At 34.3% G+C, this 21870-nt stretch overlaps 1 protein-coding gene across 1 annotated transcript; it reads right to left on the bottom strand.

Annotated features, from left to right (window-relative positions):
- Positions 1 to 1084: 1084 nt before the first annotated feature.
- LOC128549994 (fucolectin-3-like) lies at positions 1085 to 19066 on the bottom strand. Its single transcript, XM_053527812.1, has 3 exons — positions 19018 to 19066; positions 1961 to 2209; positions 1085 to 1324 (listed from the first exon to the last, which is right to left on the bottom strand). The coding sequence occupies exons 1-3, from the start codon at positions 19064 to 19066 to the stop codon at positions 1125 to 1127; spliced, it is 498 nt and encodes a 165-aa protein (XP_053383787.1). The 3' UTR covers positions 1085 to 1124.
- Positions 19067 to 21870: the final 2804 nt, after the last annotated feature.

The raw sequence follows: 21870 nt of genomic DNA, 5'->3' as shown, positions 1-21870 counted from the left end.
CGTATTGGTCAGGGCCAGGTGAAACACGAAAGAATACACAAAAGACTGTTAACAATATTATTTGTTTGAACTAAATACTACATCTAGAACGAAGAGTAAACAACATTTTCTTAACAATAAGTATAAGAGATAAAAGGTTAGGGTAGATTTCTCTGAAGCACAGAGCACCCCAAACAAAGACATGGAGCCATGCATCACAAAGAAGGCTAACAACATAAAGCTGTAACGGAAAATTAATGTAGATAGCTTGCTTCCAAATTCCAACAACAAAAAGTGCATTTTATTTATATGCAAAATACAGAAAGGGGTGTGTGGAGTGGCGGGTAAGAGGAAGATAAAAGGGCCGAGTGTTGGGTGAAAGTCAAATTGACAGTTGAATGACTGAAGTAAGGTAATTCTAAATGTACTTACATGTATTTACCATTAACCTGTCTACATATTATGCACATATCAGTTTAGATTGAAAATCTAATTTAATTGGTATTTGACTTATCCTGTTATAGAGGATAAAAATACTACATTCGACATAAAAAGGATGTAGAGTAAATTTGTTATAAACTAAGATATGAAGGACGATATATAATAAATTGCAATATTACCCAGGTTTTTTTTTAAGAAATAAAGCGTACTTGTCTCCCTAAATATTTGACTATAATCGCATAGCAAGTCATCAACCTTAAAACCAGTAAAGAGGACGCAGCTAGGCTTGATACTTCTCATTTCTATGAAATTCAAATCCAACGAAATGGTAAGGATAATTGTGAAAAAGGAATTACCTTTAAAGGAACATAAAAAAAAGAAATAAACCGTGCAGAATGAGCATTCGATGTGCAATTGTGAATTTTTTGCAGAGTCCGGCTGTTAAGGCGAGATGTTTTTATCCCAGATAGAAAGACGGACGGACAGGCAGATGGTTAAACCAGTAACAATATATTTCCCCTTGTCAGTGACATAATAACAGTTCGTGCTTCTGTAATACAGAAGAAGGGACGAGAAGTGATGTACACTGGCAAAATGTTGAACATGACTATACGATGAACTGTATAAACACCTTCATATAATTTGAGAGTGCTATATATATAGTTCATTGTTCATTGTTGTGAGATTTTATATGTGTTATTTCATTAGCAATATACGCCAACTTCACATAGTTGTAGATAACTGCTGTCTGACTGACGTATCTTTACAAATTGCCCTGACACCGATGTTTGACAGGTGATGTTCACAAGTTCTCCCTTACCTCCAGGACCGTCATATGTTGCACACATGTGCATGTTACTTTCTGTTTCTCCAACAGTGATAGCAAGCTTGCTCAAACGATTCGCTGAAATTAAAGATGAAAATAGATATATGTAATTGATAATAATTGCACCTTTTAAACAGTTTAAAATACAGGAATATATTTGCTATTGATTATTAAGCGCCCAAACATGCCCTTGCTTTCCAGATGGCTTGTTAAAACGTTTTACATAGTTTTACAGTTTTCTTTTTTTTAACAACATCAGCTTTAGTCTGACTATTCTTTTCAATTGTAAGTACATTAACAGATCAAGTTCATTCCTATAATCAAATTTTCTTCAAATATGAAAATTGTTAAACATAAGAAAATACATCGACTTTATTAATTAATCTGTAAGTTAATAAACATGATATATTAAAATGAAAATTTAGTTTGTGTGCGAAAGCTTAATTTATTTCGGTGGTCGAATAATACCCTTGACAAACAACTTGTTTTAATCAAATTTGCTGAATACAACATCCTACTCTGCTTTGTGCTGAGGATGAAACTTGGTCATTTCTACAAAGCACTAATCTGGCTGTATAGAAAGGGCCAATACTATTCTAAGGTATCCAACAGTTTACATATTTCTTCCTGTTACATTAATTCTGATGACAGACTATATTTGTCGTTGGACAGAATGAGGCTTTCGAGATGTTTTGCTATATGTAAGGTGCTTACAACAACAGTCACTCCTATTCAAGATGACAACCTTCGACAAAATGTATATATGCTCCAAGTTAACCATCCACCAGTTGTTTTGCTCTGAATTAGTAGTTGCGCACATAAACCGACCTGTAGTTAGCTTCATGTGTGATTCCCATATTCCATCATTAGCAAGGCTTGAATTTGCAAAGCCAGACTGTCCATTGAAAAAGGTAGAGCTCGGACTTGAAGGCTTTCCTCGTACTAAATTTACTGATGAAAAATCTGAAATGTAAAAGATAAAAACATTATCACTTCATGTATACAATACAGTCTGAGAATACAAAACAACCTGCTGGACAGAGGCGTGTTCAGTTATAGATGCACGGTATTTTCAAAGTATTGAACATACACATTTATCAGTGTAGAGGGTACTAATATAACTCAGAAACTAGTCTTACCAATACATATTTATCAATTTATCAGGACAGAAGGTACGAACATAGCACAGAGACAAGTCTTGATCATACCTATATATCATTCCAGAAGGTACGACAAAACAAATTCAGCAGAAAAGAGGGTACGAACAAAACTAAGAGACAAGACTTGATAATACATATTCATCAGTAAAGAGGCTACAAACATAACTCAGAGTCAAGTTTTGATCATACTTATTCATCAGTATAGAGAGTACGAACATAACTCAGAGACAAGTCTTTATCATGCATATTCATCAGTATAGAGAGTACGAACATAACTCAGAGACAAGTCTTTATCATGCATATTCATCAGTATAGAGAGTACGAACATAACTCAGAGACAAGTCTTTATAATGCATATTCATCATTATAGATGGTACGAACATACCTCAGAGACAAGTCTTTATCATGCATATTCATCATTATAGAGGGTACGAACATAACTCAGAGACAAGTCTTGATCATGCATATTCATCAGTATAGAAGGAATGAACATAAATCAGAGACAAGTTTTGAAATTTATCAGAATACAGGGAACGAACATAAATAAGAGACAAGTCTTGATTGTAATATTCGTCAGTATTGAGGGAACAAACATAGATCAGAGACAAGTCTTGGGCATACATAGTCATCAGTATAGAGGGAATGAACATAAATCAGAGACAAGTTTTGAAGTTTTGATCATGCATATTTATCAGTTTAGAGAAAACGAATATAATTCAGAGACTAGTCTTGATCGTAATAGTCGTCAGCATAGAGGGAACGAACATAAATCAGAGACAAGTCTTGAGCATACATATTTATCATTATAGAGGATACGAACATAACTCGGAGACAAGTCTTGAGCATACATATTTATCAGTAACATCATAACTCGGAAGCAAATATATGGTGTTCCTTGGTGTTAATAGAATTTGCATTAGGTGTCCAGTATTCGGCTTTTACAGATATCTGCATATTTTGTGACCATTTATATGTAAATGACGTAAATAGCATTGCGAAAGTATGTGACTAATTGTTAAATAAAAAAAGTCTAACTGTCTTACTCAGCCGGTCGTAATAAGATGTTAAACTCAAAATGAAAAGCGGAATATATTTTATTTTAGGACAGTAAAGTTACAAAGACTGTCCGTATAAAAAATCATACATCTGTCTCAACAAAGTGAAACAAAATGGTAGAAAGAATACTTGTATTATAGTCAGAAGTCTATTAGTATTTCCTAAATTATTCAACCTAAATAGTTCTTTAAGGAAAACAAGAAGGAAAGCCATGAATGCAGTGTAAGTATTATTGTGTCCGTAAAATGATGTGCACCCAAACTTACTTGAACAAAATAAATACAACTGATACCGAGGACAAACCTTAGATATAAAAGTGACAAAAACACCAGTTGGACGTTTAACCGATTAGATGTTTATAAAACCTGACTCGAAATCTGTAACAAAAGACAGTATTAGTATCACCAACACGTAATGGCAGATACATGCTTCAGCAGATTATTTTACTGTAAAGGGTGGTATTCTTTCTTGAAATATCAAAATCCACTCGGTCTGCTGTCTGAAAATCTAGGTTAGGATTCCAGTAAGAACAAGTATGTGTACAAAACACAGAGAGACGGTACAATATACAGACAATGATGACAAAGACAAAATTAACAAATAAAGAAACATGATTATTGTAGAAATAAAATCTTAAATGTTCTTCAAAAACAGAACAAACAATTGATTTCTAAGTCCTTCATATAACCCAAGCGTATTTATCAAAGGTGTATTTTATGATAAATAAAATGGACACTTGCCACAGGGAGGTAATTATTAGATAAGTTATAAGCATAGACATATATTAGTTTACCTCCCTTGGACTGCCACAAAAAAACTGCTTTTAACATGATATAGTACAAATATTCATCTTTGTATTTGCATATAAACTTGGCCATAATTGTGTGAATAAATCGATAACATTCAGGTGTCTCCCTTAATAAAGATACAGAATAACATAGGGGAACAGTGAACGTAGTCCAAGTACATACGGGTCGATAATTACAATTTAGGTTTTTTAAAAATGTCTGAAGAACTGGCATGCTTAAAGTGACATTTACAAAAATATATACTAATATTGAAAGAAATTCATGTATTAATAATCGAAAATATTTGCTAGAGTATATGGAATTTTATGCCAACCCAATGTTTCTTTCTTCTTTCGGGGGAGGGAGGATTCACTTAGTTTTGTCCTTGTCCGGACGTCCAGATGTCCGTCTGTCCTGATCAATTTGTGTCGTTCATTTCTCAACATTTATTTGACCTAAAGTCATCAAACCTCATATGATTGTTTTTCTGAAGGTAGAGTTTTGCACCTAGAGTTTTGTTTGGAAATTCACACAGCCACACAAGAGTTATGGCACCTGACTTAGTTTGTGTCGCATATATCTAAAAACAAGTTCTTGACCCGGGTTATAAAAATTATCTGAATGTTGTTCAGAACGGAAAGTTTTGTTTAGGATTTAACTCCTCCTAGACCTCCACCCAAATCCCTACCCCTGGAAAAGAAAGATTTTTATACTTTTTCCGTTTCTTTCATCTTGTGTTTTAGTGACGTTTTGTAGTACTCTTGCCCCAACCCTTTCCACTGTTGATTCATACCCCTAACCCAAGGTGATATAAAAGTTTACATAGTATTGCATTGTCAGTAAAAAAAATGAATGTACAGTGACAGGAAGTGAAACAACCAGTGTCCTTTGGACAAACATTTAATTAGACGCTTATAAATACTTATTTTCTATTATAAAGAAATTAATATTATACACAGTCTACTCGGGTATTCTGAACCAGTCTAAAATGTTGGTCACTATACATTAGACAAAAAAAGAAAATAGTTATTTTTATCAACTTTAAGTTGTATGAACATTAAACAATTTCAGGTTACAAAAAATGCATGCAAGCAAAAACTTACAATATAAGAATATTGTATATTCACTGTTGATTATTCGATGATGTATAATGCAGAAAAATAATACATGTACTTTACATACCTATCGCACCCTTGGAATATTGATATCTGATAAACTGTTACTGAATCTAATATTCCTAATCACTATTCATTTATCTTTTTTTATTCTATACAACAAACATGTTTGTTTACCCATAACTCGTGCCTCGATTTTTCATCATCACACTTTCAATATTCACCCATCTGCAAATGTTTTGAACTCATTCAGTTCTTAATCTGGAACATTTGATATGTTGCTTTGTGATTAATACAGTGAATAATAGCTTGTTTCATTTTTAAACCGTAACAATTATAATTTATAGCGTTCTATATGGTCTTATCTTTTAAATTTAAACATATCATTTTATGTTATTTGAGTTGTCGCGAAAACCGAAAATTCAAAATTCCCATGTACCATGAGAAAACAAATGATGACATAGCATTCCGATGTCCAGTTTACTAAACTAGTGTACAGATGAAAACATCTACAGGTAGAAATGGTGATTAAGAATACCAAGAAATGACACTATATAGCCGTGTTCACGAATAACAGGAACATTAAAATAAAAACAAAGCAACTGATATCTGATATATCACACTATATCTTTTTATTGGCAAGTTCAAGATCTGCTCACTAATATGCAGAAACAAAACTGCACATGCAGTTAGTACTATTCTTATTTTCTGAAAATTGGTTTGGCCAACCCTAGTACACAGTAACTCTTGAATTTGTAACTATTGAAGAATTATTTAAAAATCTTGATATATTCAGTGCTATTCGATATGTAAATCAAATCTTAATGTAATGATACTTTTACATGATTCAAAATAATTATGACAAAACACGAAACAAATGGAAGTACAGGAGATTTCTCTATCATATCAAGAATGCAAAGATTTATATCTTTCGTTAACATAGGTTTATTCAAATACATGTCAGATAGAATTAATGCTGAAAGAATGTGTTGTTAAAACAAAGTGTATAAATGTGACACGCCATCGGCAGGCAGTATCCATAAGGAATACAATACAATACAGTACAATCATTTTATTTAAATAGAAAAAGTGGAAACTCCACAGGCCGCCCAATACGACAAAAACGAAACTATTGCTGGCTCGGTATGATTGAGACTGTTCATGGACGGTAGTGGAAATGCATGCTACTAGCCCCGGGTTGAGCAGAACTCAACATTTACACATGCTACAAGAACAAAAAAAATAATTTAGAGACATCCGCAGATGTGTTCATACGGCGGTGCACATGGAACCTTCAATGATACAATAGCATGTAATTCCATGAAAAGCAAGTTAAAATAATGGGTTTGCCCTAAACGAGAAAACAATGGGCAGAACTAAACAAACTGGAATTAAGAAAGGGGATCTGAGGTTTTGGAGCCTGCATATGACAGGAACTGCCAAAAGACAAAATTAAAAAGCAGGCACCATATCCAAGGGGTGATTATACAATAACCTAAGCTATGAAAGCGGGTGTACTGGAACCACCCAGGCCGAAATGGTCAAGCTGAGAAATTAAACAGTACCAATAATACGACATAAAAGTTGTGCTGAACGATCTGAGAAGATAGAAATATAACAGCCCTTAAGTCTAAATTTTCATGACATAATACATTTACATACTCATGTAAACCTTTCCAAAGAAAAATGAGAGACTCTACATAGAAAATTCTAAAAACACAGGAACAATTAAATCATAAAATATTTACGTTTAGATGGCAGTGTAATGAAACTGTTAAAAGGTATCCTTTTCAAACATCAAAGGGATACTATTTGTTATCTGATGTTTAAATGGATCCATATGCTCAAAAAAGACGTGATAGTCAATCAGCACGAAAGCAGTATTATTCTACATTATAAAAACATTCAAACATTCACATACATCATGATTTAAATAAATCTGCTAGAGTCCCTTGGAAACTTACGCTGTCTGAGTTCAAATTGACCCAGCTAAATCAATATACAGCCAGCCCTTGGATTCCACATTAAGTTTCGTATGGTCTAATCCATACAATGGTGAAATAGAGATTTTTCCTCTATATAAGTTTCCTTATTATTAGACATTTGCGAATTAAGACGAAGTGGACTGAGGACACCTAGGACGATCAATATTTCTAGGGAACCACCTAAGCATAATTTAATCATAGTATGTGTGGTAGGAAAACATCTTACTGGTGATAAGGTCTGACTTACAATGTAACCACTTTACAGTGGGGGATATAGATTTGGTTTATATAGGTTACTGACCGTTCCAAAGCTGTGCCCCTACTTTCAACTTGTTTTCTATCTGTCTTGTATTTTGTGTTGTGTATGTTGTCTTGTTTGTCGTGGCATTTCTTTCCTCATTCTCCTTACTCCCCTATCGCTCCCCCATCCTTTCCCCTTGCATTTGCGCTCCCTTACTTTGGCATCCCCTCCCCTTTTACTATGAGTAAGTTATCGTGCCTACCTTAATTTTGGCTGCCGGAATCCTAAGGCGGTGTCCGATTGTTGTTTTTTCCTGCTTATGTGTATGCGTTTGTGTACTTGTGCGTCTGTGTGTCTTGGGCGATGCAACAGTGTTCTTATATCTTACTTGTCTGTTTATCTATTTAAGTTAGTTATGTGCGTGCGTGCGTGTTTTGTCTTTTGTACATGTGTCTGTGCTGCTGTGGTTTACGTTGTAGGGGAATTGTGATTAATGAACGTAACATTTGAATATTCATCCTTGTTCCACTTTCCCCTTCAACCCCCTCCCCCCTTTCTACCATATCCCTTCCTCTCCCTTTTTCTATATTTTGCATAAGATTAAAATGTACCTGTTGGATTTTTGAAGCAACCCGTCTATAATATTTTTCCGTTACAGCTTCTTTTTTTTGTGGGTCTACCTTGCAAATGCTTGACTCTGAGACTGTGTTTGTGGTGCTCTGTGCTTCCGAGAAATCTACCCTTACCGATTATCTTTTGTTTGTTAGTCCGTCCGTCAGAGAAAACTTGTGTTACACATATCGCAAAAAGTATTTGCCCTACCGTCATTACACTTTACTACAATATTCTTTTTCATTAAAAATAGCGCATCTGAGACGAAGCGGTCGCCCCGTGTCCTTCGTCCGTCGTCGGCGACCGACGAAACAATTTCGATATGAACTCCATTGATCACAATTCTGGCCCAGTGGTATTGCGACTAAATCGGAACATTTTTCTTAACATTCTTAACAAAATGTTGGACGAGTTTGAAACAGAGTAATAAGTAGGCGACTAGGTCTGTAGACAGTTAACAAAGTTTTTCTATGATCTGATATTGTGACCTAGTCTTTAATCCATGACAACGCAATATCTAAATTGATCCTAGACATATTGAAGACAAATATTCTGACTATATTTCATATAAATCAAATAGAAATACTGCCACTATAGTATTAAGAAGGTGTTTTTATTATTTAATCTAGTGACTTAGTTATACTGACCCAAGACAACCTAGCTTAAAACTTGACCCAGATTTTGTTATAAGATATGTAGATCAGGTAGAAAATATGCCTTACGGGTGTTAAGAATGTCTTGCTATTATATGACCTTGTTACCTGATTTTTTATTCTAGATAGCCCTATTTCAAATTTGTTCCACAATTTATAAAGAGAAATATTCTGATTAAGTTTCATGTATAAGGTATATCATCTAGAGTGTTATGGATGTTTTTTTATGATTTAACCTAGTACGTGACCTGCAATTTAACGCGAGATGGCTAAGTTTCAAACTATACTTTTAGTTGATTAAGATAAACATTATGTCCGTGTTTTATATAGAACAGGTAAGCAATTTAGTCTCTACAGCGTTAAAAAGGCTTATCTATATTTGACTCTGTGACCTAGTTTTTGACCCAGTTTCAAAGTTAACCTACATTTGATAAAAGAAATTTTCCGACCCGGTTTCATAAGATCCATTAAAAAATAGTGCCTCTTGGGTGTTAACAATGTTTTTTTCTATGACAAAATCTTGTGACCAAGTTTTTAATACTAGATAATCCAGTTTCAAACTAGGTCTAGATTTCTATTAGGTCCTGCATCCTAACCAGGTTTCGTAAAGATCGAATTGTAATCATAGCCTCTAGTTTGTAAACAACGTTTTTCTATAACTTCGCCTGCTTAGTGATACTAATTTTTGATCCTAGATAAAGTTTCAAACGATGATGGACACAGTGCTACCACCACAGCTCACTTCGAGCACGTCGTTCTCAGATGTGCTAAACCTCGGATGCGCAACTCCTAACGTTAAATAACATTCTTATACAATTTTACGAGGGTCGTGCAATACTTTTGACAATATGTGTAACAAATTGTCTCAGACTGACAGACGGACGGAGGAACAGAATAAGCCAAATTGATATCCCCTCTGCATATAGGTGGCTTAAGAAGCCATAAGCTAAGCCTTATCACCGTTATACGTATGTTGATTTTTTTTCTACCGCACATAATATTATCAAATTACGTTGACATAGGTCCCTTAAAAATCAATTTTCCTAGGTGTTCACACACCACTTCGTCTTAATTTGCAAAGTAATCTGGGAGGCTCTAGCTGAATGTAAACGAAAACCAGTTCCTATCATTTTAACTACAGTGACATAGATCTTGAATTTGTTTATGAAAACATTGTTATTCATCAGCACGAAAATGACAGTGATTATTTAACGCTACATAGCAAATATATGTGGAATATAATTAAGATTATTATGTTAATGCTTTAAACGATACGGTTGTGACTTAAAAGCTGAACGATTTGTTTTTGCACACTGGAAGAGCTGTAAATCACGTTGAAATTGAGTTAACTTTACACTATTTTGGGAGTATTATGAATAGTGTAACTGATAAATTGTTTAAGGAAAAATTGAATAAAAACTTTCAAAATTACATTTCGAAATATGTCATAGTTTGGTGATAATTTTGAGGTTAAAAGAAATGAATTTTATGTGTTTTTAAAGCGTTATAGAAATTGTGAATTTGACGAAAGCGTTTTCTAATAATGAATTTCAGGTTATGTTCAATGAGCTTGGTGTAGGTACCTTTAAGTAATGTCGAAATCACATCTGCCATTAAGGAACTAAAGACTGGAAAGAATGCTGGCCCCGATGATTTATTAAATGAATTTTTGATGCAAGGTGCTTTTCGATTATTACCTTACTTTAACACACGGTTTAACACGAATTTTTACGCTGGATGTTTCACAGATTCTTGGTCTGAAGAATATATTATTCCATTGCATAAAAAAGATGCTGTAAATTATATACATTTAGGTACCTACAAAGGAACCACATTACTGAGTGTCTTAGTAAAACTGTTCACTTGAATTTTAAGTAACCGGTTAACTAACTGGACAGAGTACTAAAACATATGAGCCATGCCATGAGAAAACCAACATAGTGGGTTTGCGACCAGCATGGATCCAGACCAGCCTGCGCATCCGCGCAGTCTGGTCAGGATCCATGCTGTTCGCTAACAGTTTCTCCAATTCCAATAGGCTTTAAAAGCGAACAGTATGGATCCTGGCCAGACTGCGCGGATGCGCAGGCTGGTCTGGATCCATGCTGGTCGCAAACCCACTATGTTGGTTTTCCCATGGCACGGCTCATATGTATAGAAGCACAACAGATTTCCGAAGCGGCATGAGAACAGCTGATAATATTTTTGTAATTTGTTAAATACTTATGAAAAGGAATATGAATGTCAAAAGGCAATTCTTCTCAGATGACATTTACCTTTATTCTGCTGACAAAAAAGAGCACTTAAATTGTGTACATCTTCAAAGTTTATAGAATATTAAAATAGCTGATATAGAAATCTATCGGATATAAAACTATATTATGTGTCATATTTTAAATTTGGCGACATGACCGTTGACATGTAAATAACAAAACGGGATTACGAAGGCTCTTAGCAACTGTAAAATTATATTTAATTCAAGCCATTTTAAACTGAACAAGAATACATGTATGTTTATTTATAGATAGAGAAAGGTTTTGACATCTTTTATAACAAGACATTTTGAACTTTGTGTTTGCAGATACTACAATATTATTTATATAAATAGAGAGTGATTTTAAACATGAATTATAATGGCTAATGGTTATGTTTATATAATTTGCTAGCCTTTTATCACATCTGACCTTGTTCTGATGGTTTAAACCTGTTCTTGACGCCATCGAACGGTTTGTCATTTTTGAAGTTTCAAATGAAATGATACTTATGCAAATTTAAACAAATCTGATATAATGGTGCGGAAGGTACGAATCTGATAAATGTGATAGGGCTTTGACGGGCATAGAAAGGACAGACAGACGAACTGAAATATTTGAAGATATGGTTTCACAACTCATGAGCAAGTTCATTGCTACCTATAACATCGTTTTAGAAAAGATCGCTGTACAAAACAACTCAAGAACTAAAAGTATAATGTACCATCAAACTATTATCTAAAACTGTCTTTAAAACATTATCATGACGTCACTCCTTTGTACTCGCAGTACTTTTTTTTAAATATTAGACTGCTTTCAATGGGACTCAGTACAGTATTACCCACGTGGAGTCCAATATTATTTTAATATTGGACTGTTTATTTGATATTGGACTACACGAGAAAAACGATTGATATACAGAATCAATGTACTCGTGAAGTCCAATATTTAGCAATAGTGAATTCCATATAAAAATAGTGTAACTAAATGAAAGCAGTCCAATATTATAACACAGTACTGATAATAACAAGAGGACCATGATGGTCCTGAATCGCTCACTTGTTCCCACATGACCCAGTTTTGAGTATGACGTCGTTTTTTCTATTATTTGACATAGTGACCTAGTGTTTGAGCTCATGTGATCCAGTTTTAAACTTGACCTAGATATCATCAAGATAAAATTCTGACAAATTTTCATGAAGATCCATTGAAAAATATGGCCTCTATAGAGGTCAAAAGATTTTTCTAATTTTAGACCTACTGACCTAGTTTTTGACCGTAGTTGACCCAGTTTCAAACTTGAACTAGATATCATCAAGATGAACATTCAGACCAACTTTCATACAGATCCCATGAAATTTATTTATTTTGTTGGGTTTAACGTCGCACCGACACAATTTTAGGTTATATGGCGACTTTCTAGCTTTAATGGTGGAGGAAGACCGCAGGTGCCCCTCCGTGCACAATTTCATCACGAGCGGGCACCTGGGTAGAACCACCGACCTTCCGTAAGCCAGCTGGATGGCTTCCTCACCTGAAGAATTCTACGCCCCAAATGAGGTTTCGAACCCACATCGATGAGGGGCAAATGGTTTGAAGTCAACGACTCTAACCACTCGGCCACGGAGGCCCCCGATCCCATGAAAAGTATGGCCTCTAGAGAGGTCACAAGGTTTTCTTTATTATTTGACCTACTGACCTAGTTTTAGATGGCACGTGACCCAGTTTCAAACTTGACCTAGATATCATCAAGATGAACATTCTGACCAATTTTCATGAAGATCCATTCAAGGGTATGGCCTCTAGAGAGGTCTCAAGGTTTTTCTATTTTAAGACTTACTGACCTAGTTTTTGATTGCAGTTGACCCAGTTTCAAACTTGACCTATATATCATCAAGATAAACATTCAGACCAACTTTCATACAGATCCCATGAAAAATATGACCTCTAGAGAGGTCACAAGGTTTTTTCATTATTTGACCTACTGACCTACTTTTTGACGACACGTGACCCACTTTCAAACTTGGCCTAGATATCATCAAGATAAACATTCTGACTAATTTTTATGAAGATCCGTTCAAAAGTATGGCCTCTAGAGAGGTCACAAGGTTTTTTCTATTTTTAGACCTACTGACCTAGTTTTTGATTGCACGTAACCCAGTTTCAAACTTGACCTAGATATCATCAAGATGAACATTCTGACCAATTTTCATACAGATCCCATGAAAAATATGGCCTTTAAAGAGGTCACAAGGTTTATATATTATTTGACCTACTGACCTAGTTTTTGACGGCACGTAACCCAGTTTCAAACTTAACCTAGATATCATCAAGGTGAACGTTCTGATCATTTTTTATGAAGATCTTATGAAATATATGGCCTCCAGAGAGGTCACAAGGTTTTTCTATTTTTCAACCTACTGACCTAGTTTTTGACGGCACGTAACCCAGTTTCGAACTTGACCTAGATATCATAAAGATAAACATTCTGACCAACTTTCATAAAGATCTCCCAAAAAATTTGACCTCTAGAGTGGTCACAAGCAAAAGTTTACGCACGGACGGACGCACGCACGCACGCACGCACGGACGACGGACGCTGCGCGATCACAAGTGACAAGGTGAGCTAAAAAGGAAAATTAATATCAAAACTAAGTTTTATCTATAGATTCCTAATAAATATGGACAAATTCGCAAAATTTAAAAAATAACTTTATACATTTTTTTTTTTTTTTTTTTGCATGCGTCGACGTAGTCCACATTTTCCGAATTTATCCGTCCATCTTGCATGTGCATAGAAAAAAAAACTGAATGCTTACACATTTCTGAATGTTCATTTAAACGCCTGCAAATGATATTTTTGTTGTGGGTATTGACAGTAATTTTTAGCATTAACCATAGGAATTTACAGTTCATGTTTATTTGTGTAGCTTCAAGCAAAATACTGAAACACAAAGTGAAACACAATGTGGTTTTTCTAGGAAATGTCAGGCTAATTTCTAAATATACCATTCAGAACGATAAATGCTTATTAATTTAAGGCCTATGCTATTTTGAAATTATGAATTAGGTGGGTGGCGTACATGATATTATTTCTGATTAATTTCGAAGTTGCTGTAAAACAAACGTTATTCCAATGTGACAATACATCAAAACCATGAAGTACTGAACTCTTACTTTAATTTAAAAAGTAAAGTGGGAAAAGTTATCAGTATGTTCGTGTCACAATTTTCGGGGTAAGTATTCTATGTCATCGTGCATAACTGCGAAAAACTATAACATACATAATAAAGCTAAACTATCCGTGTAAATGAGCTGAGAGCTATTTTTCTATTTCCGTTTATTACTTTTCTAAAAAACACATTACAATTTACCAGGTGTTGGCAAAATTTGTCATTTTTGTGCACATGCCTTTACACATTAAAGTCCGAACTATAGGTATGGTGTGCGAGAGTGGCCTGAGCGCTTACGTAGTGCTCATTTACAGGGATTGTACTGCTCATATATATATGAATTTTATAGGTAGATAAAATTATTTATGTCATTGTTGTACATTTGGAACAAATCGGTCCTATTCTGAAATATGTTAATTTATATACTACGGTAAAAGCCAATCAATGAATTCCTTTTATACCGTTGAACCAATCGTGAAACGGCATCTTCCTTCTTCGTCAGCATTCAAGAGTGAATAGCACGCTTCTTTCTTTAATTTTATTTTGGCTAATTTCTGGTTTTATCTTACCACCACATGCCATTCCGCCTCCTCTTTCAAGTGACAATTTTCTAATTTTGAAAGATTTCTCTTAATATGCAAATTCATCTACATTTCTTGATATGCTTTCAGCGGTTATATCCGCCCTAATATGTGAATATATATATTTGTTATGGTATTGGACTGTAACTCCATTCAGATATGAAAACATATCTGTTTGTTCAGGACGGTATGTTTCGCCCAGATATGTGAAAATATAAATTTGTTAAGGTATTTTTCGGCGGTATTTTCTGCCCAGACATGTGAAAATATATATATATTTTTTAATGTATTATTTTGCAATGGCGGTGTTTTTCGCCCAGATATGTGAAAATATATATTTGTTAAGCGGTATTTTTCGCCCAGATATGTGAAAATATATATTTGTTAAGGTATTGTTCGGCAAAATAAATATTGCCCTTTTTCAGTCAACACTTGGTTCACTCTTATATTTTCCCATACATAGTCCTCAGGGTCAGTGCTTCGTTGTGAACAGATGCACATAAATAACTTTATCATAAGTCCGCAAAGTGCAACAAAAGAAATAGCAGTATTAATTTTGTAATAATATTATTTATTTACAAGGTATGTCTGACAAATGACATCGAGAATTCTAACTTTAGAAAGCTGCATTTTCAAGTACCTGAATTTTTCCACTTTGGTTAAAAAGAATTTTTTTTACAATAGATAATGACTGACTACAGAAGGTAATAAAAATACCATTGACCTAGAGAATGCTACAACCTACTAAACTTCAGAGTTTGTTTAAAATTATATTGAACACGTTTGCTTTAATTTAAGGTGAAAAATAAACTAGAACTCTATGATAAAAATCGAATAAATCATTTCGAACATGTTAGACAGTGAGAAAGCAAACATACCGTACGTATTATTTAGCATGGATGATTTGAAGTGTGAATATATACTTTTTACACTTAACATTTAATTCCACGAGTACACACACATATACATATATATTTACCTTTACCCTTTATACAATAGGAATATGTTTGTTTTACCTGTAAGATTAAAGCATAACCCCTCGTGAACAAATAATGCATGTGGCGTTCACTGTTGATATATAATTGTAATATTATTTTTTGACGTTACACTGAAACAAACAAACCCTTTTTGCATATTCATTTATATAAAACAAACAAACAAAAACGGGAACAATGTTTATTTTGTTTGATTGTGAGTAACACCGAAACGACACAATGAACTTTTCCCAGGTTTTGTTGGTGGTGAAAGGCTCCAGGGGTCCCTCCAGACATTTTTTGAGGCTCAGACTAGTACCTAGATCGAGACACTAACCTCAGTTGGATGGCTTCCTTACGTGAAAAGTTTCACACCTCAAGTGGGTTTTTGATCCCACGTCGGTGATGGGCGAGGAATTCGAAGCCAGCGACCATGACCATCAAGTTTTTCTTTTGCAAGTATAAAACATAAATATTCAATTAAATTTCGTAAACATAACTGACAATGACTTTTACCACGTCGGAAGTTACAAATGGTTTGCCGAATACACCATACTTTTAAATACAGTAGTTTACACACCATGTGGGTCGGAAAGCACGAAATTTACGTTCTTGAACGTATATGTGAATAGTTACTTTTGAAATGTAAACAAAGGCATAAAAGTAACTGTTTTCATGTTCGTGGTAAGGATCGACTTGTGATTGTCAATGTTCCCGATACGGAATATATATAAATGTATAAACACGAGCCGTTTCATCTTACAGGACTTACAAGAACATAGTAAGCGGTTGTTTATTTATTGTATTTATGTTCTAGTAACCTTTGACACTGATTTCGAGGACAGACCGGGTTTGTGACATATACATGTCAGTTGTTGGGCTTGAAAAAGATAGATCCAAAATTTATACTAAAAGCTATATTGCATAAATGTTTCGTTATTTCTGTGCATACAATTCGGTTGTTTGAAGGTTAGAATATCAGAAAATTACAGGAAATAAAACATGTCTTTGAAAAAGTACCGATCTTTCATCATTTGTTTTGGTTGGCGCATGATTACAAATTTAATGTTAGTAGGACGTGATATCCATGAAGCCGTGTAAAGTGATAATTTTGATGACACGTTGGTTTTATTTTGTAATTGTGAGTGATCGTTAAGTGATCAGAAAGATCGGACAGTGGGATGTTATAAAAGGTGATGTTTTATTTAGATAAGAAAGTCAATCGTACTCTACAATAAGGAAATCTAAGGTAAAATACTCCTTTTATTTCGTTCACTGAAGAAAACATGGCGGACACAGTTTTGTAAAAGAGCGGTGCACGTGTGATTCGTGTAACATAGTTTAACGGCGTTTTCTTAGAAAGCTAACGCTCAGCTCATTTACACTGACATATCCTTGATTGAAGAATATATATATTGTATATATATGAGAGACTTACGGTACCAAATACTTACCCCGAAAATTTCTATGCATTTTCTTCTAATGTGCTGTTGGGACATGTTTTTGAGTGTCATTGATACTTTATAATTTATTCGGAGATACATTTTCTTATAATTATTAGTTTCTTTTTGATCCCCGTGCATTTCTCGCGTTGTTACGACAATCTCAGTTTTACATACGAATTTTGCATTGTCGAAATAGCATAGTCCTTAAGTGACTATTCTAGATCCTACTAACACATTTTATCCAATACCCTAAATTTTCCGTTGAAAACCTTGGCGTTATCCGTATTGAAAAATAAATTGCAAAAAAGAGTGTTCCTTTCAAAATATATAAATAGATTGCCTTCGTTTCTTGTGTTTGAAGCCAGTGTAAAGCATTTGCTCACATTTATTCAGTCTATGAGACTGCCTATTGGAAAAGAAAAACAATTGCAAATAAGGGACATGAACTTTAGTTTTGTCTCAATATTTATAAATTTTGTACTCGTATATACTATTTCATTTTATGATTTCTGATGAAATACTGAGATTTAAGTGAAAAAAAAACTAATAAATTCAAGGCGACTGATATCAAATATATTTTTCTTGCACTAAATTGAAGATTTTCTGGCAAATTCATGTACAACCCAACAAAAACTGTCATGGAACTAATAAATCACAACAACAGTATATTGCTAGGCATGTAAACAAATCGCCCATTTTCTCATTCAGTGCACAGTCCGATTTCAACTACGCTTTCAGTGAAATATTATCCTCATCCGCCATACCCTTGTAAATTTTAACACCTAGAAAGTTTCCTTGTACACGCTTAAATAAAAAGAACAGAAGCACTTTACCCTTGCCATGAATTAAAATAAATCCAGTTTTTGTTTCCAAAATGTCAAAAAATTTCTTTCCTCCTGCCGCCATTCGTGAGAGTACTACTGTTTATTCCGAGCATGTGTTAACACAATTAAAAGCATCAAGAGAATCCCGAGCTAACGAAAGTCCTATATTACGAAGGCGAGAAACACGAGAAAAACGCAGTCGTGCATTTTGAGAAAAAACGTGCGAAAAATTGTCATGAGGATCTACAGGGTATTTCATAATCATATAGCAACTGTTATTAAATGCGGTAAAGTGAATAAAAACCGAATTAATTGATGAATATTTTAGGTCAATGGTTTATACGTAATTCTTTATTGGTTATGTCTTAAAAGAATGTTTTAAGTAAGATATAAGCCTCAAACGATCCAATATGTAAAATACTGGACGGTCCTCAGCGCTGACGCGCTTCGGACAGTCCAGTATTTTGTATATTGGATCGTTTTCGTCTTATATCCTATACATATTTTGACAAGTTCAAGGGGCGTAACTCACATGTATTTATTTTTTTTTTTATTGTTTTCGATCACCCAAACTGATTAATTATTTCCTGAGACATTTTGCATGACATGTATTACATAAATATAAGTATATGGTAGGTTTTGAGTACCATCACTTTTTATAAATGATTTCAAGGAACATAACTCTGACCCTTCTAATTTATCATAAAGAGGGCTTATAGAATTGAGTTCTACATCTAAAATGTTTCATTATAGATAATAGAAATGTATCAGATAAAGAACCAAACTCTTCTACAAAGTTCACGATTCGGGCCTATTTCCTGTCTTATAAGCTCAACTACTATGTTACTATGGGCATAAAATACTAACTACAATTTTAAATCATTAGGTATTAAAACAGTGCGACTGATTTACCCGCAATAGGATCAAACACTAGCATAGATCCTGGTTCCTTTCTGTTCATTGTGGTCTTGCAGACAAAACACATTTCACAAGAATTTTCTTTTGTATACCATCACGTTCAAATTTTCTGAATTGTTCTCAAATTGTCTAAAACAGTCTGAATAACTTATAGATGGTATAGATTTTAAGCATTTTCCGGAAGTTAGAGCATGGTTGTAGAGGATGGCTGTTTCCCTAGCCTCTAATTCTCGGAGAAAGCTATGAAAAATAGATAGGAATATATTAGCACAAAGAAATGTTTTATGCAAGGCATCTTGCCAAACTCATATTACAATTCTTTGCTTATTAAAATCCCATAAATTTATTTCTTCTGTTTATAATTCCAGAAAAAGTGAAAGTTATATATTGCAGAAACTACATGTTTACAGAGTTTACACTGATAAAGTCAACGCAGTCCACGCTTAAAAGTGTTCCCCTATTGTTGCAAACATTTCTGTTAATATATGTATGCGCGAATAATTAATTTGATACATGCCCAACAGAATGACACGTTGGAACAATTCTATTATTTATCTTGAAAACTAAAGTTCAGATTAGTTTAATGTTACACGCGTATTTGTCTTACTGTCAGCGGAGGTAAAAAATGGTAAAGCTATCCTTTCAGAGTTATATGTATTGAGCCGAACAGCATTGAATTCGAAATTTAGTATTAATGAAATCATCTTTTTTGTTTCTACCAAGTATACTTTTACGGAAATTCAATAATCTCACATTCAGAACAATATTGATATTTGACAACTCATTATGTATGCTTCTCATGATTTCTATACAATTCATGAATAAACTTCAATAAATAAAACTTTATGAACTAGACAAGCAGAAATAAAACAGCGCACATCCGTGCTGCATAAGTAAATAATAGATAAATTCCTTGACAATGTTTTAAAACACCACTTCATTATGATAACATGAAGGATCTCAACTTAGTGTTTACTGTATGTTAACCATCTAATACAAACAACAAATGATTTAATTAGATTTTAACGACAATGCAATGTGATTTTTTATAGTTAGCGGTCATTTCTGTCGTTATTTTTAAAATATCAATTGATCATAAAGACTATTTATACTCTCACAACTATAAGGAGCGGTTTTGTAACCGGACACTTTTAGTGTCAAGATGGGGAAAGGACGGACATACCCTACAGGTGGCAGTTACAGAAGGCGCGAGATGAATTTAGAGAACATTTCGTTTGAAGATTGTCATAATCCTTGGATTTTTTTCAACTTATCAAGCTAGGACGATAACTTTGGTAATGAATAGATGATGAAAATGGATTGTTGGCTAGCAGGTTGCCATGTACGAGATCATGTCACTTGGGTGAAGAGTTATGAGAATGCAATCATGGCAGATTGCTCAGGGACGATGAAAGCCAGCCAACGTGCGGGGAAGGTATCTGGTGCAACCCTAAGGTTCGACAAAAATAGAAACCACGAAAAAGCAGCCAGGACCAACAGCTTCTTTGAGGGTTCAAAGCTGACCTTTCAGGACATTATGGTGTCCGTGAAGTGTTATCTAGACAATGATGGTTGGAACGCATACTGCTCACTGAATGACTTGGGCTACACACACTTTACAGTGTTGCACAAATATGCTTTCAAGAAAAAGTATAAAATGTTGGAGACCTAACCAACGCAACTGATGGTGCATGGGAGCATGCCAAAGATAATTTTAGGAACCTAGTTTGGACTAAGCCCAGCCAATGGGAAGGACATCTGGGGAAGTGGTGTGGAGATCTGAAATGTCCGGAAGCATGTATGAATCGTTCTTCTCGCTTGTAAAGTCAGTGTACACACTAGACGCGCCGACTAGGTATTTCTATACGACGCCTTTGTTTGTTTGACTTTTGGGCAGGACTTGAAGACGTACAGGTGTTTAACGACATTATGGTGGAACCAGCTATGTCTGATGCAGACTTCACAGAGCCGTAATCGGATTAAGTATCCATGCCTGCAGACAGTTCTCCTGTTTCTGGAGCTAAAGCATCTGTCACCCCTTCTGATGTCATTATTATATCGATAGATGAGGTTTTCCCAATTCTTAAACCAGATATCATGACCCTACTGTCCGTTAGATAATAAAAAGAATTTAAAAAAGTGTACCGTTATCGCTACATGTTACAGTCATGAAATGGTCTGGAGAATTATTCTGCCTTCTCTGAATAATAGTATTTTTATAATATATGTAAAGTTGGTGTATGATGCAGAAATAATGCTGATAATTTTGACATATAAATATAGTGTTATTTTAATTCCTTAATTACGTAATTACGTTGACGCAAATACAAATTATAAATTACATATAAAATTTCTTACTACACTACGCAACCATTTTATTTGCCCCGACTATAAATAGTGTAACCTTAAGCCTTTCCTGCAACATGGACCACCAACCATAATTACTTAATATCGTATGATTGGCAATGAAAACGATCGAAAAATGTTATGAAATAATTCTTATATGCATATCATTCCTTATAAAATTTATGTTAATATAATTCTATCTTGTCTTGGCAACTAGGATAGTCAAATTTTAAAACTACCTGCACTGAAAATATATCATGTTTCAATCGTTTTGTGAACATAAATAAATGTTAATTGTTGGATGTTGAAGTGTCAAGCAAATCCGTTACTCGACCAAAAAACTGATTTACCACCTAGTTATTTTATCAATAGTACATGAATATAAGAAGCAACAGACTCGCCCGCACTCTGAAAGGCATGTTTATTTTAACCATAGTGAGAAGTGACCTAGATTTAAACCATATCAGTAAGAGCGGCCTATCGTTTCTGACTATTGACAAT

Source organism: Mercenaria mercenaria, chromosome 17 (assembly GCF_021730395.1).
Source record: "Mercenaria mercenaria strain notata chromosome 17, MADL_Memer_1, whole genome shotgun sequence".
In the NCBI taxonomy this organism is placed as follows: Eukaryota; Metazoa; Mollusca; class Bivalvia; order Venerida; family Veneridae; genus Mercenaria; species Mercenaria mercenaria.
The sequence above is the reverse complement of the archived record's forward strand: the minus strand, read 5'-3'. Positions and strand labels throughout refer to the sequence as shown.